At 44.1% G+C, this 26,112-nt stretch overlaps 1 protein-coding gene across 2 annotated transcripts in view; it reads right to left on the minus strand.

Moving 5' to 3' along the window:
- The window catches only part of ARHGAP10 (Rho GTPase activating protein 10), a 353,126-nt gene that overhangs the window by 228,756 nt on the left and 98,258 nt on the right, over window positions 1-26,112 (minus strand). For both annotated transcript variants that reach the window (XM_044300373.1, XM_044300381.1), the window contains exons 6-9: window positions 6,959-7,069; window positions 4,332-4,436; window positions 2,600-2,729; window positions 2,218-2,324 (exon numbers count right to left, since the gene is read on the minus strand). In XM_044300373.1, the coding sequence (XP_044156308.1) occupies window positions 2,218-2,324; window positions 2,600-2,729; window positions 4,332-4,436; window positions 6,959-7,069 (453 nt within the window). The remainder of the gene's footprint in view (window positions 1-2,217; window positions 2,325-2,599; window positions 2,730-4,331; window positions 4,437-6,958; window positions 7,070-26,112) is intronic.

The raw sequence follows: 26,112 nt of genomic DNA on the forward strand, positions 1-26,112 counted from the left end.
TGGGTGCCCCTTCAGAGTAATAGACCCCATTCATGATTGGTGGAGGTGCCAGCAGTAGGATCCCCACTTATATAATAGTTATGCCCTATCCTGTGCCTAGGGGATAACTTGAAATTACTGGAATACCCCTTCAAAGGACTTATTTAGGTCTTTAAAATTGATGGCACCAATGCTCAGCCACTGCTAAATGTACAACCGTGGTTCAATGCAGAGCACCACCGAGTACTCTGACCCCCCTTAAGCAGCTTATTGACTGGGATGCTGAGAGTTGGAGCCCAATGACCTAATATTAAAGGGTTTGTCTCACTTCAGCAAATTACGTTGATCATGTAGAGAGAGTTACTACAAGCCACTTACTAATATATTGTGATTATCCATATTTGTCTCTTTTGCTGGCTGGATTCATTTCCCCTCACATTATACATTGCTTGTTTCCATAGTTATGACCACCCTGCAATTCAGCAGGGTCTGATTTGAGGTCCTATTGGGGTCTTATTAACAATGGGAGTCTAATTGGGGCTGTCAGCTGAGGTCTGATTAACATTGGGGGTGTGATTGGTGGTCTGACCTGACGGGTAATGAAAACTTTTTTTTTTCTTATTGTCCTCCTCTAAAACCTAGGTGGGTCTTATAGGTCTCCTTCCTGAACGCCAGTTCTGGAGTCTTCATAACTGTAAGTATTTACAGTAATTCACTTTAAGATATATATATATATATATATATATATATATATTACTTGTTTTATGCAAGTAAGGGTGCTGGGTGGTTGGAGAAGGGTGGGGATGGAGAAGGGGGAGGGAGGGGTGGATGGAGGGGTTAGTAGTACAGTACTAACTGCAGATTGTAAAAAGTAATCTGCAAAATACTATATACTTGTGTCAGAAGTTGTGCTCTTTTAATTTTTAGAATAATGATAAAGCCATTTTATTTGATACTTTTGTGCTGATTCTTTTTTCCCCTCTATATTAAGGGACACTATAGTCACCAGAACCACAACAGCTAAACGTAGTAGTTCTGGTGTCTATAGGATGTCTCTGCAAGCTTTTTACTGTAAACACTGCCTTTTTAGAACAAAAGGCAGTATTTACATTACTGCCAGGGAACACCTCTAGTGGCCACTCAGACGGATTTGCATTTTATTGCTGAGGTGATCTGTGATGTACTTGCACATCGCACACTACTGTGAGTTGTATTGCTGAGATACGCTTGTGTTGTGGTGGACAGCGTGATTTAAAAAAAAAAATTAATAAACATTAATTTTGAACATAGTGAAGATAAATTCTGTACCAAGTGTAGGTGATGTGGGCAGCACGATATGTGGGTGGAGCTGTGTGTGGGTGTGGCTTGAGGGTGGGCGGGGACACAGGGGCCCCACAATCTCCTATTGCCCGGGGGGCCCATGAGTTGTCAGTCCGCCACTGGATACAGGCACCTTAAGGCTGGTTTCACACGAGCGAGTTCCACTCATTGGACTAAGACTACTTTCACACTATCGGTTTTGCTGGATCCGGCAGGGTTCAGCAAAAACGCTTCAGTTACTGATAATACAACCATCTGCATCCGTTATGAACAGATCCAGTTGTATTATCTTTAACATAGCCAAGACGGATCCGTCATGAACTCCATTGAAAGTCAATGGGGGACGGATCAGTTTTCTATTGTGTCAGAGTTAAATGGCTCGATCCCCATTGACTTACATTGTGGGTCATGATGGATCCGTCTTGCTCCTCATCACATGACAGGAAAAAAAACGTAGCATGCTGCGGTTTGCTCTCCGGTATGGTAATGCAACCAAACGGCACAAAATGCTTTTTGGAGCTTTCCATTCTGTTCAGTTACATTTTGTCCCCATTGACAATGAATAGGGACAAAACAGAAGAGTTTTTTTTCCGGTATTGAGACCCTGTGAGGGATCTCAATACCGGAAAATAGAAACACTAGTGTGAAAGTAGCCTTACCGTGTTTGTCAAGGAGAGCCCCCGCCCTGACCCCCCAGCACTGATGGGGTCGCATAGCATTATATTGATTTATGATGCTATGTAACCCTTACAGCTCTGGAATGTATTAGATAACACTGTCGGTGTTATCCAGATGTTGCATACTCACATGCGAGTCCGATGCGTGTGCAACTCGCTCGTCTGAAAGGGCCTTAGTCTACGCTACTCAAGCGATAATTAATTAAAATCTCCAATTAATCTTTTCATTTTATATACTCACTATCTTCCCTCCTGATCTATGTTCATAAGGAAACATTGAAAATGTTTTGGACTCCTTCTTATACATGCAGTAATGCTTTACCCAGCTGGAACCAAATGGAGCAGGTCCTATAATAGACCAAAATAGATACAAATATTTATTAGTAATATGGATATTTTGCTAAACAAAAGAAATGTAAAACTGCAGTGCAAATCCAACATAGAAGCTCTGAACTGAAACCGAATCGAGTTTACATTGGAGAAAACCCCAAAACAGCATGGTTTTACACATCACTGAAATACTACTCACTGCAACGCCTCCCCTCTGGCACCCATAACAGTGATTAAGTGTGTAATTTTGTCATTCCGCACAATGAAAGAATTATACACAACACATGGCTTACGTTTCTCCTGGACATAGAGGTACCCCTCCATTGTAAATGGGCTGGCTCGTTTGTGCTCATGTGGGTTTTGTCTGATCTTTCTCATCAGCTCCTCAACCTCTGATCGGGTCCCCTCAAAACGATTTCGGGTCTTTAATAAGAAAAACAAAAATACATTTTTGTTAAAAGACTTCTATATAATCAACCAAGGAACATTTTAAAACTGAATCAGTTGGCCGTAGGAAAAACAAACCTTCAAGATAATATCGAGACATATGTTGTGATATTTTGCAGCAATAAAATAAGTAACGGACAACAACAACCAGGAAAAAAACATCACTCTCAACATCTATGATCTAAATAGAATAACCGGCACAGTATCCATGAATTGCAATGCACAAAGACGGGAAGTCATTATACCATTTGAAAGTTAGTGAAGCTAAGCAAGGAGGGAATATTTGGTAAGAATGGAAGTGGGAAAAGTTTGCTGGACATTTGGTGAAAAAACTATAAAAGGAACATAAATACATTATACACTTTTTGAGAGATTCCTATGTTTCATATGGTAGTTCAGTACTCCCCTTTTACAGGTAAACATCAAATAACTGTACCTACAAAAAAATCTAAAGTAGTAAACCTGAATGTAAAAAAATAAGGCTTTTGATATGATCTATTTGCAAAGAATATACTTGGATGCATAATAAAGCTAACCGATAACTGATCTTTATGTTCTTTTGGCACGGAAATTACCCCTAATGCCATTCCTGCCTCAGAGAAGCTTGGCGTAGGAGTGTAAAGCTTTCTATTCAGTACTATCATTTCCCGGGAACCCTGGCTGAGAAACAGCAAATTACAATTAGGCCGATGCCACTGAGCAAGCAGCAGTCATCCCCTTCAATTCCAGTGCAGCTATAACGAAACATAAAAGGTGCACTCCTTTATTCATTATGACAGCTCTAACCAAACAGGCGAGGACAATTCACATTTCTTGTACCAATGTAAAACCTCCTCTAGGTGGCGGTGCGTTGCAACATATACTGATATTTTTCTCATATTGCAAAAATAATACATCTAATGCATAATATTCTGAAAATGCAGTGAATTTGAACAGCAGCTCATGAAAACATAAAAATAAGTGATAAGTGACATAATAAACATTTAACCTATAGTCTGCTTAAGAACTGTAAAGAGATCACTTGTATTGGTGGTATACCATGATTAGCCTTTATATATTTATAAATGGCACATTAAATGGTAAATGGGTGGAAATAAAGACAGCAGTAAAACTGAAGATGAACCTGACACCATGCGTGTTGCATCCACATTTATTCTGGACCCACTGACTTAAATAGGTCCGTGGTCTGCAGTTTGCGGCCAAGTGTTGGACATGTTCTGTCTTTTCGCAGAACAGACATACGGAGGCAGAGAGCAAACAGATCATCTGTGTGCTTTCTGCATACATATTTCCGTTCTGCAAAAAGATAGAATATGTCCACAAAATATGGGCCACAGGCCCAATTAAGTCAATAGGTCTGGAAAACAAATGTGGACTACATATGGACCGCATCCGTATTTTGAAGATCCACAAAACGGGTACGGTCGTGTGAATGAGGCCTAAGAGGAAGGGTAAAAGCTACAAATACTAAATGGGGAAAAGGGGTTTACAGTAGTAGTTTTCAGTTGCTTCTTAAAATATCTATAGTAATATGGAGAAGGATAGGGGATTAAGGAGAAACTTCTCAACCACACTCACATTCTGAATGTTAATTTGCAGCTCCAGTTTGTAATGGTTAAAATCTTTAGCAAGTTCATATCCTTGGTGATAGAACGTAAAAAGTCCTTGGAAAAACGCCAGCATCTGTGAAGAAATAAATCTAATTATTATTAGAGGAACCAGAAAAATCTTTTAGAGAAAGCACCTGAAAATATTCATTTACATCACGTTTTACCTAAGGTGATTAAATTTTTAAAAGAAAATTAGTTATAACTTATAACCATGTATGGAAAACCAGGGAAAACATATGGCAACCATTACAGCTCCCACACAGTATGTCCCCCAACTTTCCAAGACTGGTCAATGGCAATGTGCCTTTTTATTCAGCAAGAAGTGACCGGTGGCTGTTTCAATGGAGAACGATATATTCTGGGCAGAAGTTTATTCTACACTGGTGACAACCAATAGGGCTTCTTCACACAAATTTATTCTATGTTTTAAAACATACGGTACACTACTCACAAAGTTTTTCGGGTGAAATTTATTGGGAAAAAAAAAAAAAAAAATCACTCTACAGTGATATTATATCATGAAGGTAGGGCATTTAAGTAGAAGCACGCAATAGTGATTTCCTCATCTCAAACAGTTTATTGAAACAAAAGCCAACAACAGTGGTGGGTATACCCCCACAAAAAATGTCAATGTCTCAAACTTGTCATGTGGTCTTGAGCATCAATTACAGCTTGACAACGTCTCATGCTGTTCACAAGTTTACTTATTGTCTGCTAAAGCATGGCATCTCACTCTTCTTGAAGAAAGGCCTCAGGTCATTGAGGTTCTGGGGGTACAGAGTTACGAGCCTCTACACGGCGACTCAGCTGATCCCATAGGTTTTCAATTGGATTCAGGTCTCGACAAAGTGCAGGTCACTCCATTTGAGGTACCCCAGTCTCCAGCAGCCGTCCCCTAATGATGCAACCTCAATGAGCTGACACATTGTTGTCCATGAAGATGAAATTAGTTCTGTGTTGTTCATGCAGAGCCCCAATGACTGCATTAATGATGTTATTCAAGTATATGGGCTTGTCACGGTACCATTCACAAAGTGTAGGGCAGTTCTGTATTGACTAGACACACCTGCCCACAGTAACACCACCAAAAGCTCACCAGTGGCTGATACATAGCGCTCTCCTTGATGTCTCCAACATCATTGCTGGCCATCATTTCTTCTCAGGGTGAATCGACTTTCATCAGTGAACAGCACTGAGACCCACTGGTCCCTTGTCCAGTGTAGATGCTCCCTGAACAATGGAAGACGCTGATACCTGTGGTCAGGTAGCCTTGCAGGTCGTCTAGCACACAGACCATGATGATGTAAACGTTTTCAAATTATTTCAAGTGACAAGTGGGTGCCTCTCACTTCCCTTATATGTGCTTGAAGTTGGTGTGGCATATTCAGCATCCGGTTCCATGGGGCATTGTTCACAATGAAGCGGTCATTAGTGTGGGACGTGGCCAAAGGACATCAACTTCTATGTCTCTCTGTATCTCAGTTGCAACCTGCTAATGACACTCTAAGCTAAGTGGCCACTTCCATCTGAGAACACCCTGCTTGAAGCCTCGCAATGGCAAGGTACTGTTGATGAATTGTTAGGCGTCATCTTGGTCTCATGATGTCAAAATGTTAACAGCATGATGAGGAGCACTGTTTAAATACCAATTCTAATTGAACCAGGAAATGTATTGGGTGATTCATGGATAAAACAACTGTTGTGAATTTTACCGTTAAGCTCCTTTTTAGAGAACAGAAAATTGTGCAAAAACTACTGAAACATTGAATAGTTGGACATGTGCATTCAAAAGTTTAGAGAAGGTCACATTAAGTTCACCTGTAGAGTGCATTTTAGGTTAATCCAGAAATTTCACCCACAAGCCAAATATCCCTAACTTTTTGTAAGTAGTGTATGTGAAATATCATGCAATGCATTTGTTGCTTTTTACATGCATTTTTGGTGGTATTTTTTATTATATTCATCTTTTACATGAGTTTTTACCTACAGAGAAGTCTATGGGGAAGAATGCCATACCTACATCAGGATGCATTGTGATATAAATGCGACTGACACCACTGCTCCACAAATCAAAACCTTGTATACATGGACTTTACAGTGTTTTATATAGAAAAAGTGCAACAAAGCACCACCGAAAATGCGTCTAAGAGCTAACAGAGAACATGGACCATCCATTATAATTTAGAAATTAAAGGAATGGTTTAAGAAATTTAACAAAAAGGTAAAAGTAAAAAAAAAGAACATTAAAAAAAACCAGCCGGCAATCACCTAGTTAATCCCCATTTGTTTACATCCTTGTAGTGATGATGTGCTGCACTTACCTCAGCAGTGATGTCAGTAAGTGCAGCATGTGAATGCAGAGGTGATGTCATCAGGGTGTAACCAAGAAAGGGGGGGAACCACTGCAGAAGCAGCAGCCCTGGATTTAGGAATCAATTACTGTCTTATTTTATTACATTGGCTAATGTCTTTTTAATTCTTTGAAATCCCTTTAAGCCGTGCAGTAAGAATGTTTTATATGATTTGCTGGCAGCAATAACTATGCACAGTATGACACAGACCATTCTTGCGCTGTATACCAATGTCCTCACTTACAGGTTCCACGAATTCAAATTTTTTCCGCTCCTGGATTTCCTGCAGTTTACATACATATTCTAGTGACAGCTCATAAAAATGTTGCCGATTCTGCTCCACTTGGACATCTGCCTAAATGAGAGAGAAAGAAAACAGCTGCTTAGAGCTGCAGAATAGCTGCACTGCACATTTCATGCCATACCCTTTAAGGAATAGATCTGTGCCTCCTTTGTAAAGAAGCTCAAGTCCAATCTAAACATTCTCCATCACTAACACTATATATGGATTTATAATATATATCAGTACAGCCATGCATTAACCCCTTAAGGACACAGCCTAACTTGGTACTTAAAGGGGTTATGCCATGACTGATGTAAAAAATCTAAATCAGACATCATATAGTACATGACCACTTCTAACAACTCTAGAACCAGCCCTGTACCTCACATGGGTCCACAGATCTCCACATTAATTTCTCCAATTATTCTGCTACTATTATTTCAGGCTGGTAGCTCAGGGAGCAAGACCTCTCTGCTGTAGCTCATTCCTTGCAACTGCCACAGCTTCTAACCGAAGATACGGCTGATGGCAGTTAAAGATTAAAACTGAGCACGTGCAACCACCTCAGTGAAGTGGACGGAGAAATAAGGAAAAGGACAGACAGTGGGTGATGTTACATGCGTATTACAAAAGTATTCAGATTCAGGTGCTGATCTGAAAAATGTAGAATATGTTTCCTGGCACAATCCCTTTAAGGCTTCAGCATTTCGCGTTTTTTTTTTTTTTTGGGGTTTACTTTTTCCATCAACTAAGGCTACTTTCACACTCTCGTTTGGGTTCCAGTTTGTGAGATCCATTCAGGGCTCTCAGAAGCGGTCCAAAATTGATCCGTTTTGCCCTAACGCATTCTGAATGGAAAAGGATCCACTCAGAATGCATCAGTTTGCCTCCATTCAGTCTCCATTCCGCTTTGGAGGCGGACACCAAAACGCTGCCTGCAGTGTTTTGCTGTCCGCTTGACGAAACTGAGCCAAAACGGATCCGTCATGAACGGATCCGTTTGTATTATGTTTTCTATAGCCAAGACGGATCAGTCATAAACTCCATTGAAAGTCAATGGGAAACGGATCGGTTTTCTATTGTGCCAGATTGTGTCAGAAAACTGATCCATCCCAAGTCGTATTAGTGCTTGTTTTATGCAGTGGTTTATGGACGAGTGGTATTTTTTTTTTTTTTTATGTCACCATTTAGGGGTACCTCTACTGTATAACTTTTAAAGAGAACCTGCTACTATGAAAATATGAATTGATCTACATGCAGCATGTTATAGAGCACGGAAATAAATGTACAAATTACAGGTTTTACTGGATCTTTTCCCATAATACTCTGCTCAGCTCCTCCTGCTCAAAAACATCCTGCCTTCAGCTCAGACACCACATTCAATATGACAAATTCACTTTAAATGCTTTTTTGGGACGACTGTAAAAATTAAATAATGCAATTCCATTGTTTTTAGGGTTTTATTTTAACTGTGTTAACAGAGTGGTAAAAATGGCAGACCAAGTGAAGACCATGTCCTAAATAATAAGCATAGTAAGCATGAACAAACACAGGGACCCAATCTTCATTTGCTCAATCAGGGACAATCTTAACTGAATTCAAAATTACATACTAAATTTAGTCTATGCGTCTGTATACGTTTTTTGTTATGTTTCACTGCTCATGAAAATCAAAACGTTTTTTAGAAAAAAAAGATTGCTTTGAGTTGGCATATTTTGACATCCATAACGTTTTTATTTATTTTTTATTATTATTTTTTTTCATACTGACAGAGCTGTGTAAGGACTTTTTGTGGGGCAAGCTGTATTTTTTATCAATACCATTTTTATTACTTTTTTGGTAGGCAAGATGAAATCTCAATTGTTCTATAAATGGCATTCACTGTGCGGGTTAAATAATGGGACCACTTGATAGCTTGGGTTGTTACAGACGCCGCCTTTTATTCACATATATGGGAAAAGGGTTTATAGGGAGATAGTCAACAATTTGGACATCATATCAGAGAACTGTGCATGTAAAAGGGCAATTCCACCACCTATGCGCTGCTGTTCCTCTCCGGCAAAGTATGGAGTAGCCAGGTATTACGTGGCAAAGTCTGTCAGGTACCAACGAAGCTGAATTTTGCAGTTCTGCTTTGCATGATTAACACAGTGAAACCCTTCCAACCGCCCGAGAGAAAAGGTTGTTCTTTAAACAATAATTATAGAGAATCACTTTTTAAGAATTTTTGACTGTTTTCCCTTTTCATATCAGCAGTACTATGCTAGAAAAGTAACATAGTAACATAGTACATAAGGCCGAAAAAAGACATTTGTCCATCCAGTTCGGCCTGTTATCCCGCAAGTTGATCCAGAGGAAGGCAAAAAAAAAAAAACCCTGTGAGGTAGAAGCCAGTTTTCTCCACTTTAGGGGAATATAAACTTCCTTCCCGACTCCAATCAGGCAATCAGAATAACTCCCTGAATCAACGACCCCTCTCTAGTAGCTATAGCCTGTAATATTATTAAGCTCCAGAAATACATCCAGGCCCCTCTTGAATTCCTTTATTGTACTCACCATCACCACCTCCTCAGGCAGAGAGTTCCATAGTCTCACTGCTCTTACCGTAAAGAATCCTTTTCTATGTTTGTATACAAACCTTCTTTCCTCCAGACGCAGAGGATGTCCCCTCGTCACATTCACAGTCCTGGGGATAAATAGCTGATGGGATAGATCTCTGTACTGACCCCTGATATATTTATACATAGTAATTAGATCTCCCCTCAGTCGTCTTTTTTCGTAAGTAAATAACCCTAATTTTGATAATCTTTCAGGGTACTGTAGTTGCCCCATTCCAGTTATTACTTTAGATGCCCTCCTCTGGACCTTCTCCAGCTCTGCTATGTCTGCCTTGTTTACAGGAGCCCAGAACTGTACACAGTACTCCATGTGTGGTCTGACTAGCGATTTGTAAAGTGGTAGAACTATGTTCTCATCACGGGAATCTATGCCCCTTCTGATGCAACCCATTATCTTGTTGGCCTTGGCAGCAGCTGCCTGACACTGGTTTTTGCAGCTTAGTTTGCTGTTTATTAAAATTCCTAGATCCTTTTCCATGTCAGTGTTACCGAGTGCTTTACCATTTAGTATGTACGGGTGACTTGCATTATTCCTTCCCATGTGCATAACTTTACATTTATCAGTGTTAAACCTCATCTGCCACTTATCTGCCCAAGCCTCCAATCTATCCAGATCCCTCTGTAGTAGTATACTGTCCTCATCAGTGTAAATTACTTTACACAGTTTAGTGTCATCTGCGAAAATTGATACTTTACTATGCAAGCCTTCTACAAGATCATTAATAAATATATTGAAGAGAATAGGGCCCAATACTGACCCCTGAGGTACCCCACTAGTGACAGTGACCCAATCTGAGTGTGTACCGTTAATAACCACCCTCTGTTTTCTATCACTGAGCCAGTTACTTACCCACATACAGACGTTTTCTCCCAGTCCGAGCATTCTCATTTTATATACTAACCTTTTATGTGGTACAGTGTCAAATACTAAATATTGTCTTTCTCCGGCAGTCAGCACAGAGAGAGCTAAAACTCCTCTATTGTTAGTTTACTGCTGCTGTTAAGGGGGAAAATATCTGTTAGCAAAATAAATTTGTAGAATTAGAATAAAAATATATCTACTGTGTCTTGACAGGCCTACCTAAAGAAGCATGGCACTTATCAGTGTAAAATGTGCGATGCACTAATTGAGTAAGTACAGGAGGATCGAGTGATGTCTGACCGAGAAAGTAAAGTACGGACGGATGTTTGCTGTGCTAAAAGTCAAAATATAGGAGGAAGTTCAGAGGCAAGACAGTAAGTGAAATAAATTAAGTGACTTTGAAAAATTATACACAGAAAACCATCCAGCCGTTTTTTTTTGTAAAAAATAAATAAATAAATTACATAGAATATTCACATATAGGCTGTTAATGTGTGTGATGAAAAATTGATGATTAAAGATGTTTAGGATAAACATACTGAGGTCAATTTATCGAGACTGGCTATCCTTGTGTGCTAGTGTGTGATGTCCCTAATTTGTTAAAAGGCAGATAAATTAGTCGCATCTCTGGCAATCCGTGTGTCTGCCAGAAAATGAAGTTTACGGCAGCTACAGGCTGGCGTAGTCTTCAGCTATAACTTGTGCCAGAAACTGTTATAGTAGTTCTGGTGGGCTCCACTAAGCTCTTATGACTTTAGAAAAGTGTCAAGAAGCTTAAAAAGTCGCATATTATGGCGCCCTCATTTCGGATTTATTTTTACAACTTTAGGTAATGCCCCTCACTGTATATCTATCCTAAGAATAAGAAGAGCAGACTAGATGGGCAATGTGGTCTTTTTCAATCTTTCTATGATTGTCATATTTCACGGCATCTGTGTACACACACAGAGAAGGCTGTCAAGCCTTTGTGTGTGTGTGGAATAAGTAGGACTCTCACAGTTTGTCCTAAGAGTCCTGTAAGGATTTTGTCTGTTTTTTACTTCGTAATCCTCCTTTAAATCATATATGCCTAAATCAGAGCCCAGCTTCTCTAGGCCATAAACTGTTACATCTGTGACATCCAAGCCTATACCTATAAAGATGTAGATTGATGTGAAGCTACTGGACACTATACAAGTGAGCAGTGAAATTTGCTGGTTTTCTGCTTCCCATTTCAGGCAGTGTTTCCAGAGCTATGAATTCCTAATGCTGTGAGAGATAAGTGAAATAGTGGATTCTCTTTTCTCTGGTGAGATGACCTTGCCAGAGAGGCCAAAAACACATCCTTTTCTCATTTTCTCATACATTCCTCCTTAGTAGTCCCGTTGGAAAAAGCTGTGTTGTTTGAAAATATGCCCTCTGGGGAATGAAAAAGAGCCAAGAAAAATATTGTGTTTTCAGCAATTAAACTAACAAGATAACCATCTTAAAGTAGTAGAAGAGCATATTATAAAATAACTTTTATAATATGCAAATGAGGCGCTGCTCCTGCTCCTAGAGGCTCCGTTCTCCCACCTCTGGCCACGCCCTGCTACACTTGATTGACAGGGCCAGGCAGCATTCACGTCCCCCTGCATGGTCCAGAGTTTGGATGAAATCTTCAGCCGCAGTAAGGAAGTCCACAGCTGGTGAGCATCCCGTCTTCACTTTACTAAATGGCTGAAGATTTCACCCGAACTCAGGGCCAGGCAGGAGGACGTTGCCTGGCCCTGTCAATCAAGTGTAGCAGGGCGTGGCCAGAGGTGGGAGAACGGTGCCTCTAGGAGCAACACACGTTTCCTCCCCCTCCTAGCTCCTAGAGGCTAATTTGCATATTATACAAGTTATTTTTTCTAAATAACGGCGGCACATAGTGACATGGCACTAATATAGTTATGGTCAGCTGACATTAGCACAGCGCTAATGTCAGCCAGCTTAATACCCATTTTTCTGCTGACAGAAACCATTTAACTCTTATTAGAAAACAGCCTCTAGAGTGTTCCATTAGCAATCATCTGAGTGAGTGCTGCTAAGGAAATTCCATCTTCAACATGCTACACAATGATGGAGATAGGTACCTGTAAAATGCAGAGTCGGGATTATCAGCTTGCCTCTGTTCTCCTTTCCCCATCCTGCCGACCTATATGTGTAATATATTCACTAAAAAACTAATGTTACAAGCTTCCCTGTATATTTAATCTGCTGTACACACTGATTGCAGGCAGTAGTCCTTCCAGCTCATCTATGGTTAGCGCTGAGAACAGCAGGGCCGCAGAGACCAATATTAACAGTAAGTACACAGACACAAAATACACTTACTGTCAGCACCGAACACTGCAGTCCCTGTCCTCTCCCTATCTTCCCAGCACTAACCAGAGACACACTGGGAAGATGGAGAGGAGTGAGGCTGAGGCAATCAGCACTGAGAGCAAGTATATAAGAATATAATACACTAACTGTTAGAGCTGATCTCTGTGTCCCAGCTCCGATCCCCAGAACTAACCAGATGCGCACAGGGAAGATAGGGGAGGGCGCTGGCAGAAAAATGCATTAGACATGCCAGCACAGAGAGGGGCAGGGAGAGAAGAGGCATCTTACAGGTACGCTGTAGAACGCTCAAGAAGGAATTGCACTAAGCGCTAAGGAACAGTTGTTTTCTAATAAAAATAACATAATTTCTTGATGAAGTATATTAGAAACAAAACTTCCCAGCACTAACCAGACCTAAATGAAGTTAGAGGGAAGCACTGCAAGAAGATGAAATATGTAGGGAGGTTAGTAACATTTGTTTTTTTGCAAAAAATATTAGACATGCAGAGAGGCAAGCCTGGAAGAGGGAGAGAAGAAGCCTGCATCTTAGGCTACTTTCACACTAGCGTTCGATCGGATCCGTTCTGAACGGATCCGATCATATTAATGCAGACGGAGGCTCCGTTCAGTACGGATCCGTCTGCATTAATAACTTAGAAAAAATTCTAAGTGTGAAAGTAGCCTGAGCGGATCCGTTCAGACTTTCAATGTAAAGTCAATGGGGGACGGATCCGCTTGAAGATTGAGCCATATGGTGACATCTTCAAGCGGATCCGTTCCCATTGACTTACATTGTAAGTCTGAACGGATCCGCTCGCTGCAAGCAGCGTTCAGCTGTCCGCCTGTCCGTGCGGAGGCGAGCGGAGCGGAGGCTGAACGCCGCCAGACTGATGCAGACTGAGCGGATCCGCTCCATTCAGACTGCATCAGGGCTGGACGGAGGCGTTCGGGTCCGCTCGTGAGCTCCTTCAAACGGAGCTCACGGAACGGACCTATGAACGCTAGTGTGAAAGTAGCCTTACAGGTACCTTTCTTCAGCATTCTACTGTAGAACACTGAAGATGGAATTTCCTTAACAAACCATGGAGTGTCGCTAAGGAACACTAATGGTTAGAGCTGGGAAGATAGGGAAAAAAGCAGGGCTACAGTGGTCGGTGCTGACAGCAAGTGCATCGTGTGTCTGTGTGCTAATAAAAATTTACATGATTCCATAATAAATAACACTTTAAATTACTGTCCCTATTAGAGTTGTTGTGATACCAAATTTTTGATTCGGTTTCGATACCATGAAAAAGTATTGCGATACTCGATACCACGCGAAAAAAAATAAACCTAAAAAGCCACGTGCATTCCGCATTTTTAAAAATGGCGAGTAGCGCAGTTTTTTTTTTTTTTTTTTCTGTTCCGGCATTCACCACCTAGATTTTTTTTTTTATATTTTAATAGTTTGGACTTTTCTGACGTGGCGATATGTAATATGTTTATTATTTATATATTTTATATGTGAAATTGGGAAAAGGGGGTGATTTATACTTCATATTTTGGTGGCGTTTTTTGTACTTTTTTTTTTACACTTTTTATTTAATAACTATTTCCCCCTTAGGGGCTAGAACCTGGGATCTTTCATCCCTTGTCCTATTCAGCCTGATAGATCTCTATCAGGGTGAATAGGACTTCACACTGTCCCTGCTGCTCTGTGCTTTGTGCACACGGCATCAGGGATGTTACCATGGCAACCAGGGCTTCTGTAGCGTCCTGGCTGCTATGGTAACCGATCGGAGCCCCAGGCTTACACAGCTGGGGCTCCGATCAGAAGCTGCCACTGCACCACCAATGAGGGAGAGGGGAGAGGACCCTGTGGCCACTGCCACCAATGATTTTAATACCGGGGGGTTGAGAGGGGCCGGCGCACTGTGCCACCAATGATTTTAATGGGATGGGGGGTTGAGGTGGGGCACACTGCACCACCAATGATAATTACCCCTTTATACAGGAGGCGGGTACTGGCAGATCAGCGGCAGTTAACCCCTTAGGTGCCGCACCTGAGGGGTTAACTGCCGCTGATCGCAGCTCCCTGTCAGGGGCAGGGTGCCGGCAATACGATTCTGCTGCCGGCACCCGCCTCCTGTATAATGTGTTAAAGACTGACTACTTTATATGGGACTCCAGACTTTCACTATTAAACTACACAGAGAGCAGCGCCCAGCGATGTCCCAGCACTCACCATTAGTCCTGGGCGCCGCTCCGTTCGCCCGCAGTGCCCCGTTACTGTCTCCTCTGCTGCTCCACATGCTGATTACTATCAAAGCGATGGGAGGAGACATCAGCTTCACTAGTGGGCGTTCCTTCTCCCTGGCTGTAGCGCTGTCCAATCGCAGCGCAGGGAGAAGGAACGCCCACTAGTAAAGCTGATGTCTCCTTCCATCGCTCCGATAGTAATCTGCAGCATGTGGAGCAGGAGAGGAGACAGTAATGGGGCACTGCGGGCGAACGGAGCGGCGCTCAGGACTAATGGCGAGTGCTGAGACATCGCTGGGCGCCGCTCTGTGAGGGAATAGTCCTATCATTGGTGGCGCAGTGCGCCCGCCCTTCCTCCGCCCCTCTCTTCTCATTGGTGGCGCAGTGCGCCCGCCCCTCCTCTGCCCCTCTCTTCTCATTGGTGGCAGCAGCACAGGGGGGAGGGAAGACAGCTTCCTTCTCCCCGTGCTGCTGAGAGAACATGAGCGCGCCGATAGCAGCGCGCTCAAGTTCAGAGATACTAGACTGCGCAGAAGCGCAGCCCAGTATCGAAAAAAACGGAAATCCCGGTATCGTATCGATACCGGGACAAAAGTATCGATTGGGTATCGAAATTTCGATACCCGCAACAACCCTAGTCCCTATACATTAAAAAATGATAAATGAAATGACAGGTACACTGTAACTTTATCTACTGGTGGCCTTCAGAACATTTCTATATTTTTACACTTCTGTAAAATTTTACTTCTCCCCATAGCTGTAGACTATCTTAGAGGAGTGCTCTTGGACTTAAACCCTGGGGGCCCCCCACCAGCATAATGAAAAGGACGTGGGAGCTCACTAGAGCCGTATGTGCAGCTGTGCCTGGTCCTGCAGCTCAGTGTCTTTAGTTGAACAGCAGAGTTGCAAAAATAGGCACAGCTGCCCTCTGTGCTGACTGGAGGAGGTTCCATAGACTGGACCCCCACCGAAGAAACTTAATGGCCATTCAAAGGATAGGACATCCAAAACTATGTTCAGTAAATATATCATGCGAGATGAATACAGAGCCCAACGCATTCCTACAGAATATGTATGCAGTTCCCTGTATTATCAAAGAGTATACATTTAATATATAAATTATTTGACAGATAGTCCTATCTAGTCGTGGCCAAAAGTTTTGAGAATGACACAAATATTAGTTTTCACAAAGTTTGCTGCTAAACTGCTTTTAGATCTTTGTTTCAGTTGTTTCTGTGATGTAGTGAAATATAATTACACGCACTTCATACGTTTTAAAGGCTTTTATCGACAATTACATGACATTTATGCAAAGAGTCAGTAGTTGCAGTGTTGGCCCTTCTTTTTCAGGACCTCTGCGATGCAACTGGGCATGCTCTCAATCAACTTCTGGGCCAATTCCTGACTGATAGCAACCCATTCTTTCATAATCACTTCTTGGAGTTTGTCAGAATTAGTGGGTTTTTGTTTGTCCACCTGCCTCTTGAGGATTGACCACAAGTTCTCAATGTGATTAAGATCTGGGGAGTTTCCAGGCCATGGACCCAAAATGTCAACGTTTTGGTCCCCGAGCCACTTAGTTATCACTTTTGCCTTATGGCACGGTGCTCCATCGTGCTGGAAAATGCATTGTTCTTCACCAAACTGTTGTTGGATTGTTGGAAGAAGTTGCTGTTGGAGGATGTTTTGGTACCATTCTTTATTCATGGCTGTGTTTTTGGGCAAAATTGTGAGTGAGCCCACTCCCTTGGATGAGAAGCAACCCCACACATGAATGATCTCAGGATGCTTTACTGTTGGCATGACACAGGACTGATGGTAGCGCTCACCTTTTCTTCTCCGGACAAGCCTTTTTCCTGATGCCCCAAGCAATCGGAAAGAGGCTTCATCAGAGAATATGACTTTGCCCCAGTCCTCAGCAGTCCATTCACCATATTTTCTGCAGAAGATCAATCTGTCCCTGATGTTTTTTTTGGGAGAGAAGTGGCTTCTTTGCTGCCCTTCTTGACACCAGATGCACTCACACCTGCCTGCTGCCATTCCTGAGCAAGCTCTGCACTGGTGGCACTCCGATCCCGCAGCTGAATCCTCTTTAGGAGACGATCCTGGTGCTTGCTGGACTTTCTTAGACGCCCTGAAGCCTTCTTAACAAGAACTGAACCTCTTTCCTTGAAGTTCTTGATGATCGTATAAATTGTTGATTGAGGTGCAATCTTAGTAGCCACAATATCCTTGCCTGTGAAGCCATTTTTATGCAACGCAATGATAGCTGCATGCGTTTCTTTGCAGGTCACCATGGTTAACAATGGAAGAACAATGATTTCAAGCATCACCCTCCTTTTAACAGGTCAAGTCTGCCATTTTAACCCAATCAGCCTGACATAATGATCTCCAGCCTTGTGCTCGTCAACATTCTCACCTAAGTTAACAAGACGATTACTGAAATGATCTCAGCAGGTCCTTTAATGACAGCAATGAAATGCAGTGGAAATTTTTTTCGGGGATTAAGTTAACTTTCATGGCAAAGAAGGACTATGCAATTCATCTGATCACTCTTCATAACATTCTGGAGTATATGCAAATTGCGATTATAAAAACTTAAGCAGCAACTTTTCCAATTTCCAATATTTATGTAATTCTCAAAACTTTTGGCCACGACTGTATACCACTGGCGTTGCAAGGGGGGTGCGGGCCACACCAGGTGAAACCAGCAGGGCCGGGAACTTGCACACTTCTCATTTAGCATAGTCATCTGTATTCTCAGGAGAGGATGTCTGGGATTCGAATCCACGACCTTCTGTATCAAAGGCAAAGCACTTACCACACAGCCATAAAAGCTTCATTGCCACTGACTGAAAAAATATGAGACTTCTACTGTTATAGCTGGCTCAGTGTACATCATATATGGAGATATAGCAGAGCTGAGTGTGCTGGGACAGCTGTCAGCTATAACAGTAGAAGTCTCATATCTCTCCTCCCCCCCATGTGCCAGTATCAAGGTCCTCTCTCCTTCCCCCCTCATGTGCCAGTATCATAGTGCCAACCCCCATGTCCCAGTATCAGGTGCCTCTCTCCTTCCCGCCCATGTGCCAGTATCCTAGTGCCAACCCCCCTCCCCCATGTGCCAGTATCAGGTGCCTCTCTCCTCCCCCCCCCCCCCCCCCATGTGCCAGTATCAAGAGCTGGAATGCCTCTGACTGAAAAAATATGAGACTTCTACTGTTATAGCTGGCTAAGTGTACATCTATACATATGACAGCTGCCCTAACACGCCTAGCGCTGCTATATCTCTATAGGACAGCTGTCCCAGCACACTCAGCTCTGCTATATCTCTATATATGATGTGGGGAGGGGGGTTGGCACCTGATACTGGCACATGGGGGGTGGGGGTGGCACTATGATACTGGCACATGGGGGGGGGGAGGCACCTGATACTGGAACATGGGGGGGGAGGGGGGTTGGCACCTGAAACTGGCACATGGGGGGGTTGGAACTATGATACTGGCACATGGGGGGGGGGAGAGAGGCACCTGATACTGGCACATGGGGGGAGGGGGGTTAGCACTATGATACTGGCACATGGGGGGGGAGGAGAGAGGCAATTGATACTGGCACATGGGTGGGAAGGAGAGAGGCACTTGATACTGGCACTTTGGAGGGGGAGATGGCACTATGATACTGGCACATTGGGGGGAGGAGAGAGGCACTTAATACTGGCACATTGGGGGGACGATGGCACTATGATACTGGCACATGGGAGGGGAGGCACTTGATACTGACACTTTATTTTTTGGGGGTAGATGGCACTATGATACTGGCACATGGGGGGTTTGGCACTATGATACTGGCACATGGGGGGTGGGAAGGAGAGAGGCACTTGATACTGGCACATGGGGGGGAGATGGCACTATGATACTGGGACATGTGGGGGGTAGGAGAGAGGCACTTGATACTGGCACATGATGGGGCATCTATGGGGACACTTACTGGCACATTATTGGGGGGCATTATGGGGGACACTAGGCCGGCAGCCTATCAGAGGCCGGACACTGAGGGCATCTACTGGGGCACTATATATGGGGCATTTTATACTGGTACATTATGGGGGGCACTAGCAGGAAGGGGGGAGAGGAGCACTATGGGGGCATTTACTGGGGGCACTATATAGGGGTATTTTATACTGGCACATTATGGGGGCACTATGGGGACATTAGCTCAACTAGGGGCATTACAAGGGGGGTATTTTTTGCACTGTCACATTATAAGGAGAATTATTTCTACTGGGGGGGCATTATGGTGGGCTTTATTACTCCCCCCATGGTATGACCCCCTAGTAGCAGCACCAGCCTCTCCCTGCTCTGCTATTCCTCTGCCCCTTCTCCAAAGCCTTATTATGAAATCTTTCTCATTAGGATAAAACACAACATCAGCTCCGCCGAGCCCCCTAGCCAAGTGTTGAAGTGGTGTCCGAGATCCCCAAGGGTCAAGCCAAGTAACTAAGCTTTCATATGAAATATGTTTGTTATACACATATAGCCTACACTGTGCCCCACAATATACAGTATACCGCTACACTGTGTAGTCTGTTCCATAAAGCACCATTGTTTTGTGGCGGCGGACATAAAATAATCTGGAAGTGCCCCTCCCGAGACCAGGCTCTGACTGCTGGGGGGGGGGGGGGGGGGGTGTCTACTGAGCTAACGGATTCCCCCTATGGCAGTAGCACCACCATAGCCCCCATTTATGGCAAAAAAAATTATTGCTTCGGGGGGGGTGACACCATTTTCTACCGCACCGGGTGACACCAGCCCTAGCAGTGCCACAGTATTATAGCCTAACAGCTAAGGCTACTTTGACACTTGCGTTCAGAGCGGATCCGTCTGAGACGGATCCGCTCATATAATGCAGACGGTGGCTCCGTTCAGTACGGATCCATCTGCATTATAATGTTAAAAAATTGTGAAAGTAGCCTCAGACGGATCAGTCCAGACTTTCAATGTAAAGTCAATGGGGGACGGATCCGTTTGAAGATTGAGCCATAGTGTGTCATCTTCAAACGGATCCGTCCCCATTGACTTAAATTGTAAGTCTGGACGGATCCGCACACCTCCGCACGGCCAGGCGGACACCCGAACGCTGCAAGCAGCGTTCAGGTGTCCGCCTGCTGAGCAGAGCGGAGGCTGAACGCTGCCAGACTGATGCATTCTGAGCGGATCCGCATCCACTCAGAATGCATTAGGGCAGTACGGATGCGTTCGGGTCCGCTTGTGAGCCCCTTCAAACGGAGCTCACAAGCGGACACCCGAACGCTAGTGTGAAAGTAGCCTAAATGGTGCAAAAGTTAATAGATCTGTCACATAAAGTCCATGATTTACAAACAAATATAAAAATAGTAAATCTGGTTGGCATATGCAGTAGGGGAAGATTTATAAACAACACATTCATCTTAACCCCTTTCCTTTTTTAATCAAATCGTTTTTATTATTCAAATAAAAGTAACATATTATAAGACCGTTTGTGTCCACAATTTTCCTTTAACCCCCCCCCCCCCACCTCGTTGTACAAAAAATGGCACAAGACAGTAGCATATATCAAAATGACTGGTACATCTCCATCAATCATTATACATCGTATACATAAAGAAAAAATAAGACCAATTGCAAAATTACTTGACTGTTAAAGACCTCACATTCAGCACCCCCCCGACCCCCCCCCCCCCCCCCCCTCAGATCAGAGCATGAATTCTCAAAAACTTCTTATATTACTACATGCGTGTGAGACAACCATTCATTCCACAACTTCTCAAACTTCTGAGGGCAACCTCTCCTAACAAACACACCTCTTTCTAAGATCAGCATATCATGCACCTTTCTCACAAATTCTTCCATCGTTGGCCACATACAACAGCCTCCCTACTGCCACCCTGACAGACTCTCCCCCACCAATCCCTTTCACATATCCCAGTACACAAATCTTTGGATCCTTCTGCACCCTCAACTCAAGATTACAGTTAATCAAGGTTAACACCTCATCCCAGAAATTACTTAACACTGGACACGACCAAAGCATATAAAGCAGATCAGCGTCTTCCTCCATGCACTTTGGACATTTGTCGTCAGTTCTAACACCGACTTTTCGAAAAAATACTGGGGTTTTATAAACTCTGTGGATGATAAATAGTTGTGACAGCTTGCCCTGTTCACTTACAGAGACCCTGGGAACCGCCTCCAATATATCTTCCCACTGATCCTTAGCTATGTCTCCCAGATCCTCCTCCCATTTCCTCATCCTTGTAAGAGGGGAGCCTATCAGGAATTTATCTAGTAGCAGCGTATACACCTGTGAAATTAGACCTCTCTTCCCCCCCACTGGGAGGACCAGTTTGTGGACCACATCCATTTTTGCTATAATGCAACCCTCCCTCATCGTGACGTCATAGGCGTGTCTCAATTGCAAATATTGATAGAACCAACTTTTAGGAATGTTGAATTCCTGCTGTAGGCCTCGAAAGGATTTAAATAGATTAGTCTCAGTCAATTGACCTATCCTCATTACTCCATGAGACTCCCAATTCCTGACTCCTGACAGAGATTTAAATTCTGGCAACAAATTATTGTTCCAGACTGGAGAGAGCTCACCTACCCTGCCTACACTCCTGATCAATTTCACCTTTGCCCACACTTTTTTCATGAGCTCTATAAGCGATACTTTCTCTCTCCCCCCATGCATTCCTGCACCCTCCAGAATACCCATAAGGTCCCTGCTACCCAACCAGTGCTGCAGTATCTGTCCCGTCACATCTGGTAGCTGAAATTCCATCCAGCCCTTAAAATGTTGACACTAGGAGGCTAAAAAATAAATCCAGGCATTAGGGACAGCCAAACCTCCTTCAGATTTAGGATACTGCAGCGTCTCTAGCTTAATCCTAGCTTGACCGTACTTCCAGATAAGATCTCTGAATATCGAATGTATTCTCCTAAATCTATCTAAAGGAATCCAAACAGGGGCATTATACAGTAATTGGGGCATCATTACCATTTTTAAGAGATTAACTCTACCCACCACCGATAAAAAGAGTCGACACCATGTCCTAACCTTCAGTCTAAAAGTATTTAGCAAGGGAGTTAAATTAAGTTCTTCAAAGTCCTGCACTCTGGGTGTTATATATAGCCCCAAATATTTAAATTTCTCTACCCAGGGCACCAAACTATCGGTTCGCACACCTGACAATGCCTGTCCATCTACCGGCAACAAGGCCGACTTCTGCCAATTTAGCCCAGAGAATCCTCCAAATCTATCAGAGCCATGGCTGCATCCAAAGAGCCCCCAGTGTCACCCAAAAATAACAGTGTCATCAGCGTACATAGCCACTTTATTTTGCATCTCACCATATCTAAACCCCACAATATGAGGTGACAGGCGGATAAGGGCTGCAAGTGGCTCAATTGCTAGAGCAAACAACAAGGGTGACAATGGGCACCCCTGTCTGGTGCCACTGGCAAAAGAAAATCTATCTGACAGCCCCCCATTTCCTCTAATTCTTGCCTTGGGGCTAGAGTACAACACCCTCACCCACTGAATGAATCGAGCACCAAAGCCCATAACTCTCAGTGTTTCCCATAGGAAGTTCCATTCAACACTGTCGAACTCCTTGGCGGCATCTAACGCAAGTAAGGCCCTATCTCCTCCATTATCAGCTGGAATATTAAGACTAGCATACAATCTGCGGATATTTATAGCAGTCGACTTCCCAGGCATAAAGCCCATTTGATCCGGGTGCACAATAGTCAGAATCACTCTGGACAACCTGTTCGCCAGCACCCTCGCCAGGAGTTTCACATCCGCCGTTAAGAGCGAAATTGGTCTATAGGAATCAGGAAATTTGGGATCCTTCCCAGGCTTAAGAATAACTACAATGATTGCTTCCTGCATAGAATGTGGTAGCGAACCCGCCTCCAGAGAGTATTCAAGGACCTTAAGTAATTCAGGCAGAAGTACCCCCTGTAACTTTTTATATACCTCCACCGGTAGACCTCGGTCCCTGTCTAAGCACGCCCAGGCACAAATCCACCTGCACCAAGGAATGATCAGACAACGACCGAGGGTGATAAACAACATCCCTTATCAGCGGCAGCATAACATCATTAACTAAGGCCAGATCTATGCGCGATAATGAATGGTGAGTAGCAGATCTACAGGAGTACACCCGCTCATCCGGATTATGCAGCCTCCATACATCAAATATACCAGTTTCCTTCATAATATTCTTTAGAGCCACACTCCCCGGTGATCCACTGGCTCCTTCTACCCGACATCTATCTAAGGAGTCATTCACTGTGCAATTGAAGTCCCCCACTAGCAGCCACGGCAGTCCAGGGAAGTCCGCCACAAAGGTCATAATATCCCGTATCAGGGGGGAAGCAAACGGTGGAGGCACATACACTGACACCAACACCACCTGGATTCCATCAATCTTGCACACAACACATACATACCTACCCTCAGCATCCACACATTGCCGAAGAAGTTCATATCTTATACTTTTATGTACAATCACACTTACACCCCTGGAGTGAGAGGAATGGATAGCATGTACCACATGACCCACCCAGTTCTTGTTCAGCCACTGCACATTATCATTGGACAAATGCGTTTCCTGTAAGCAACAAATAGCTGGCTGAAACCGTCCCAAGTATTGAAATATACACTGTCGTTTCCGCGCATCAGCCATTCCCCTCACATTCCAGCTCAACACTTTAATCACCTGTGTCTAGGGCTGCAGCTAACGATTATTTGAATAATCGATTAGTTGCCGATTAATTTCTACGATTAATCGGGAAAAACGACAAAATTACAAAACAGAGAGGTTTATATGATCTTACTTGAAAAATTATGTTCAAAGGCCATATTAAAACAAATTGTGGACGACACTATTATGGGGGATCTGTGGACGACACTATTATGGGGGATCTGTGGACGACACTATTATGGGGGATCTGTGGACGACACTATTATGGGGGATCTGTGGACGACACTATTATGGGGGATCTGTGGACGACACTATTATGGGGGATCTGTGGACGACACTATTATGGGGGATCTGTGGACGACACTTATGGGGGATCTGTGGACGACACTTATGGGGGATCTGTGGACGACACTTATGGGGGATCTGTGGACGACATTTATGGGGGATCTGTGGACGACACTTATGGGGGATCTGTGGACGACACTTATGGGGGATCTGTGGACGACACTTATGGGGGATCTGTGGACGACACTATTATGGGGGATCTGTGGACGACACTATTATGGGGGATCTGTGGACGACACTATTATGGGGGATCTGTGGACGACACTATTATGGGGGATCTGTGGACGGCGCAGTTATGGAGAGGGGGATCTGTGGACGGCGTAGTTATGGAGAGGGGGGATCTGTGGACGGCGTAGTTATGGAGAGGGGGATCTGTGGACGGCGCAGTTATGGAGAGGGGGATCGGTGGACGGCGCAGTTATGGAGAGGGAGATCTGTGGACGGCGCAGTTATGGAGAGGAAGATCTGTGGGCGGCGCAGTTATGGAGAGGGGGATCTGTGGACGGCGTAGTTATGGAGAGGGGGATCTGTGGGTGGCGCAGTTATGGAGAGGGGGATATGTGCACTGTTATGGGCATAACAGTGCACAGATCCCTTTCCTCATAACAGTGCACAGATCCCCCTTCCCATAGCAGTGCCATACACAGACCCCCCCTCCTCCCCATAGCAGTGCTATACACAGACCCCCCTCCCCATAGCAGTGCCATAGACAGATCCTCCCCCCTCCCCATAGCAGTGCTATACACAGACCCCCCTTCCCATAGCAGTGCCATAGACAGATCCTCCCCTCCCCTCCCCTCCCCATAACAGCCCCGATGCTTGCATCTTTATTTTACCTTTTTATAATGACGCTCCCGCTCCTGTAACAGCCAGGCAGAGCGGACGGCGGCGTAACGTCACTCAATCACGTGACGCATCTGCTCCGCCCACTTCATGAATGAAGGAGGCGGAGCAGGCGTGTCACGTGAGTGAGTGACGTTACGCCGCCGTCCGCTCTGCCTGGCTGTTACAGGAGCGGGAGCGTCATTGTAAAAAGGTAAAATAAAGATGCAGCGACCGCCCGCCCGAATAGCAACGAATCGGCGATTATTCGATAACTGGATTCGTCGACAACGAATCCAGTTATCGAATATAATCGATTACATCGATTAATCGTTGCAGCCCTACCTGTGTCATGATGAAAGATTACGGCATATCTGAATCTCACACCCCATACACATCACCCTCTCATAGATCACGCCCCTCTCCGATCTCAGACCCATCCCCCTCCCCCCTTTCCCTCCCCCTCCCTGTTACTCAGTATACTGTGAACACATTCCCCAACCCCCTCTTCCCAACATCCAACTCTAAAACAGGGCAATCTGTAAGCACCATGCCCAATGCTGAACAGTAATCATCACTGATTTCAATACTCTCCCTCAAGAAGAGAATCCTCTCCACAACTGGGAAATACACTTCAATCCCCCAACTTTCTACTCCTGCATCAGGATCTACCATATGGTAGCAACACTCAATACCCTTTTAAACTGGTGTATCGCCAACGTGACATTAGGGTGCAGTCCCATGCACATAAAGTGAACACAAATTACAAACTATTTCTTCAAGTGTCCAGGGCTCCCCTTCTCAGTTGTTGCTCGTGGACGTCCAGCCACTGTGCCGCTTCATCAGGATCCTCAAAAAATCTGGTGGATCCCAATGCCACCACTCGCAGTTTAGCTGGGAACAACATGGCATATGGAACCTGTAGCGCTCTAAGCCTTTTCTTAATATCAATGAATCTGCTCCTCCTCCGCTGCACCTCATTGGAGTAATCCGGAAAAATGGACACTCTGACCCCATTCAGGACCATCTCATCATTGTCCCTTGACTGTCGCAAGATAGTGTCCCGATCTTTAAAATGCAAAATCTTCGCCAAAATGGGGCGAGGAGGCCTGCCTGGCGGGAGAGGCCGCGTAGGGACTCTGTGCGCCCTCTC

This window comes from Bufo gargarizans, chromosome 1, assembly GCF_014858855.1.
Source record: "Bufo gargarizans isolate SCDJY-AF-19 chromosome 1, ASM1485885v1, whole genome shotgun sequence".
NCBI lineage: Eukaryota > Metazoa > Chordata > Amphibia > Anura > Bufonidae > Bufo > Bufo gargarizans.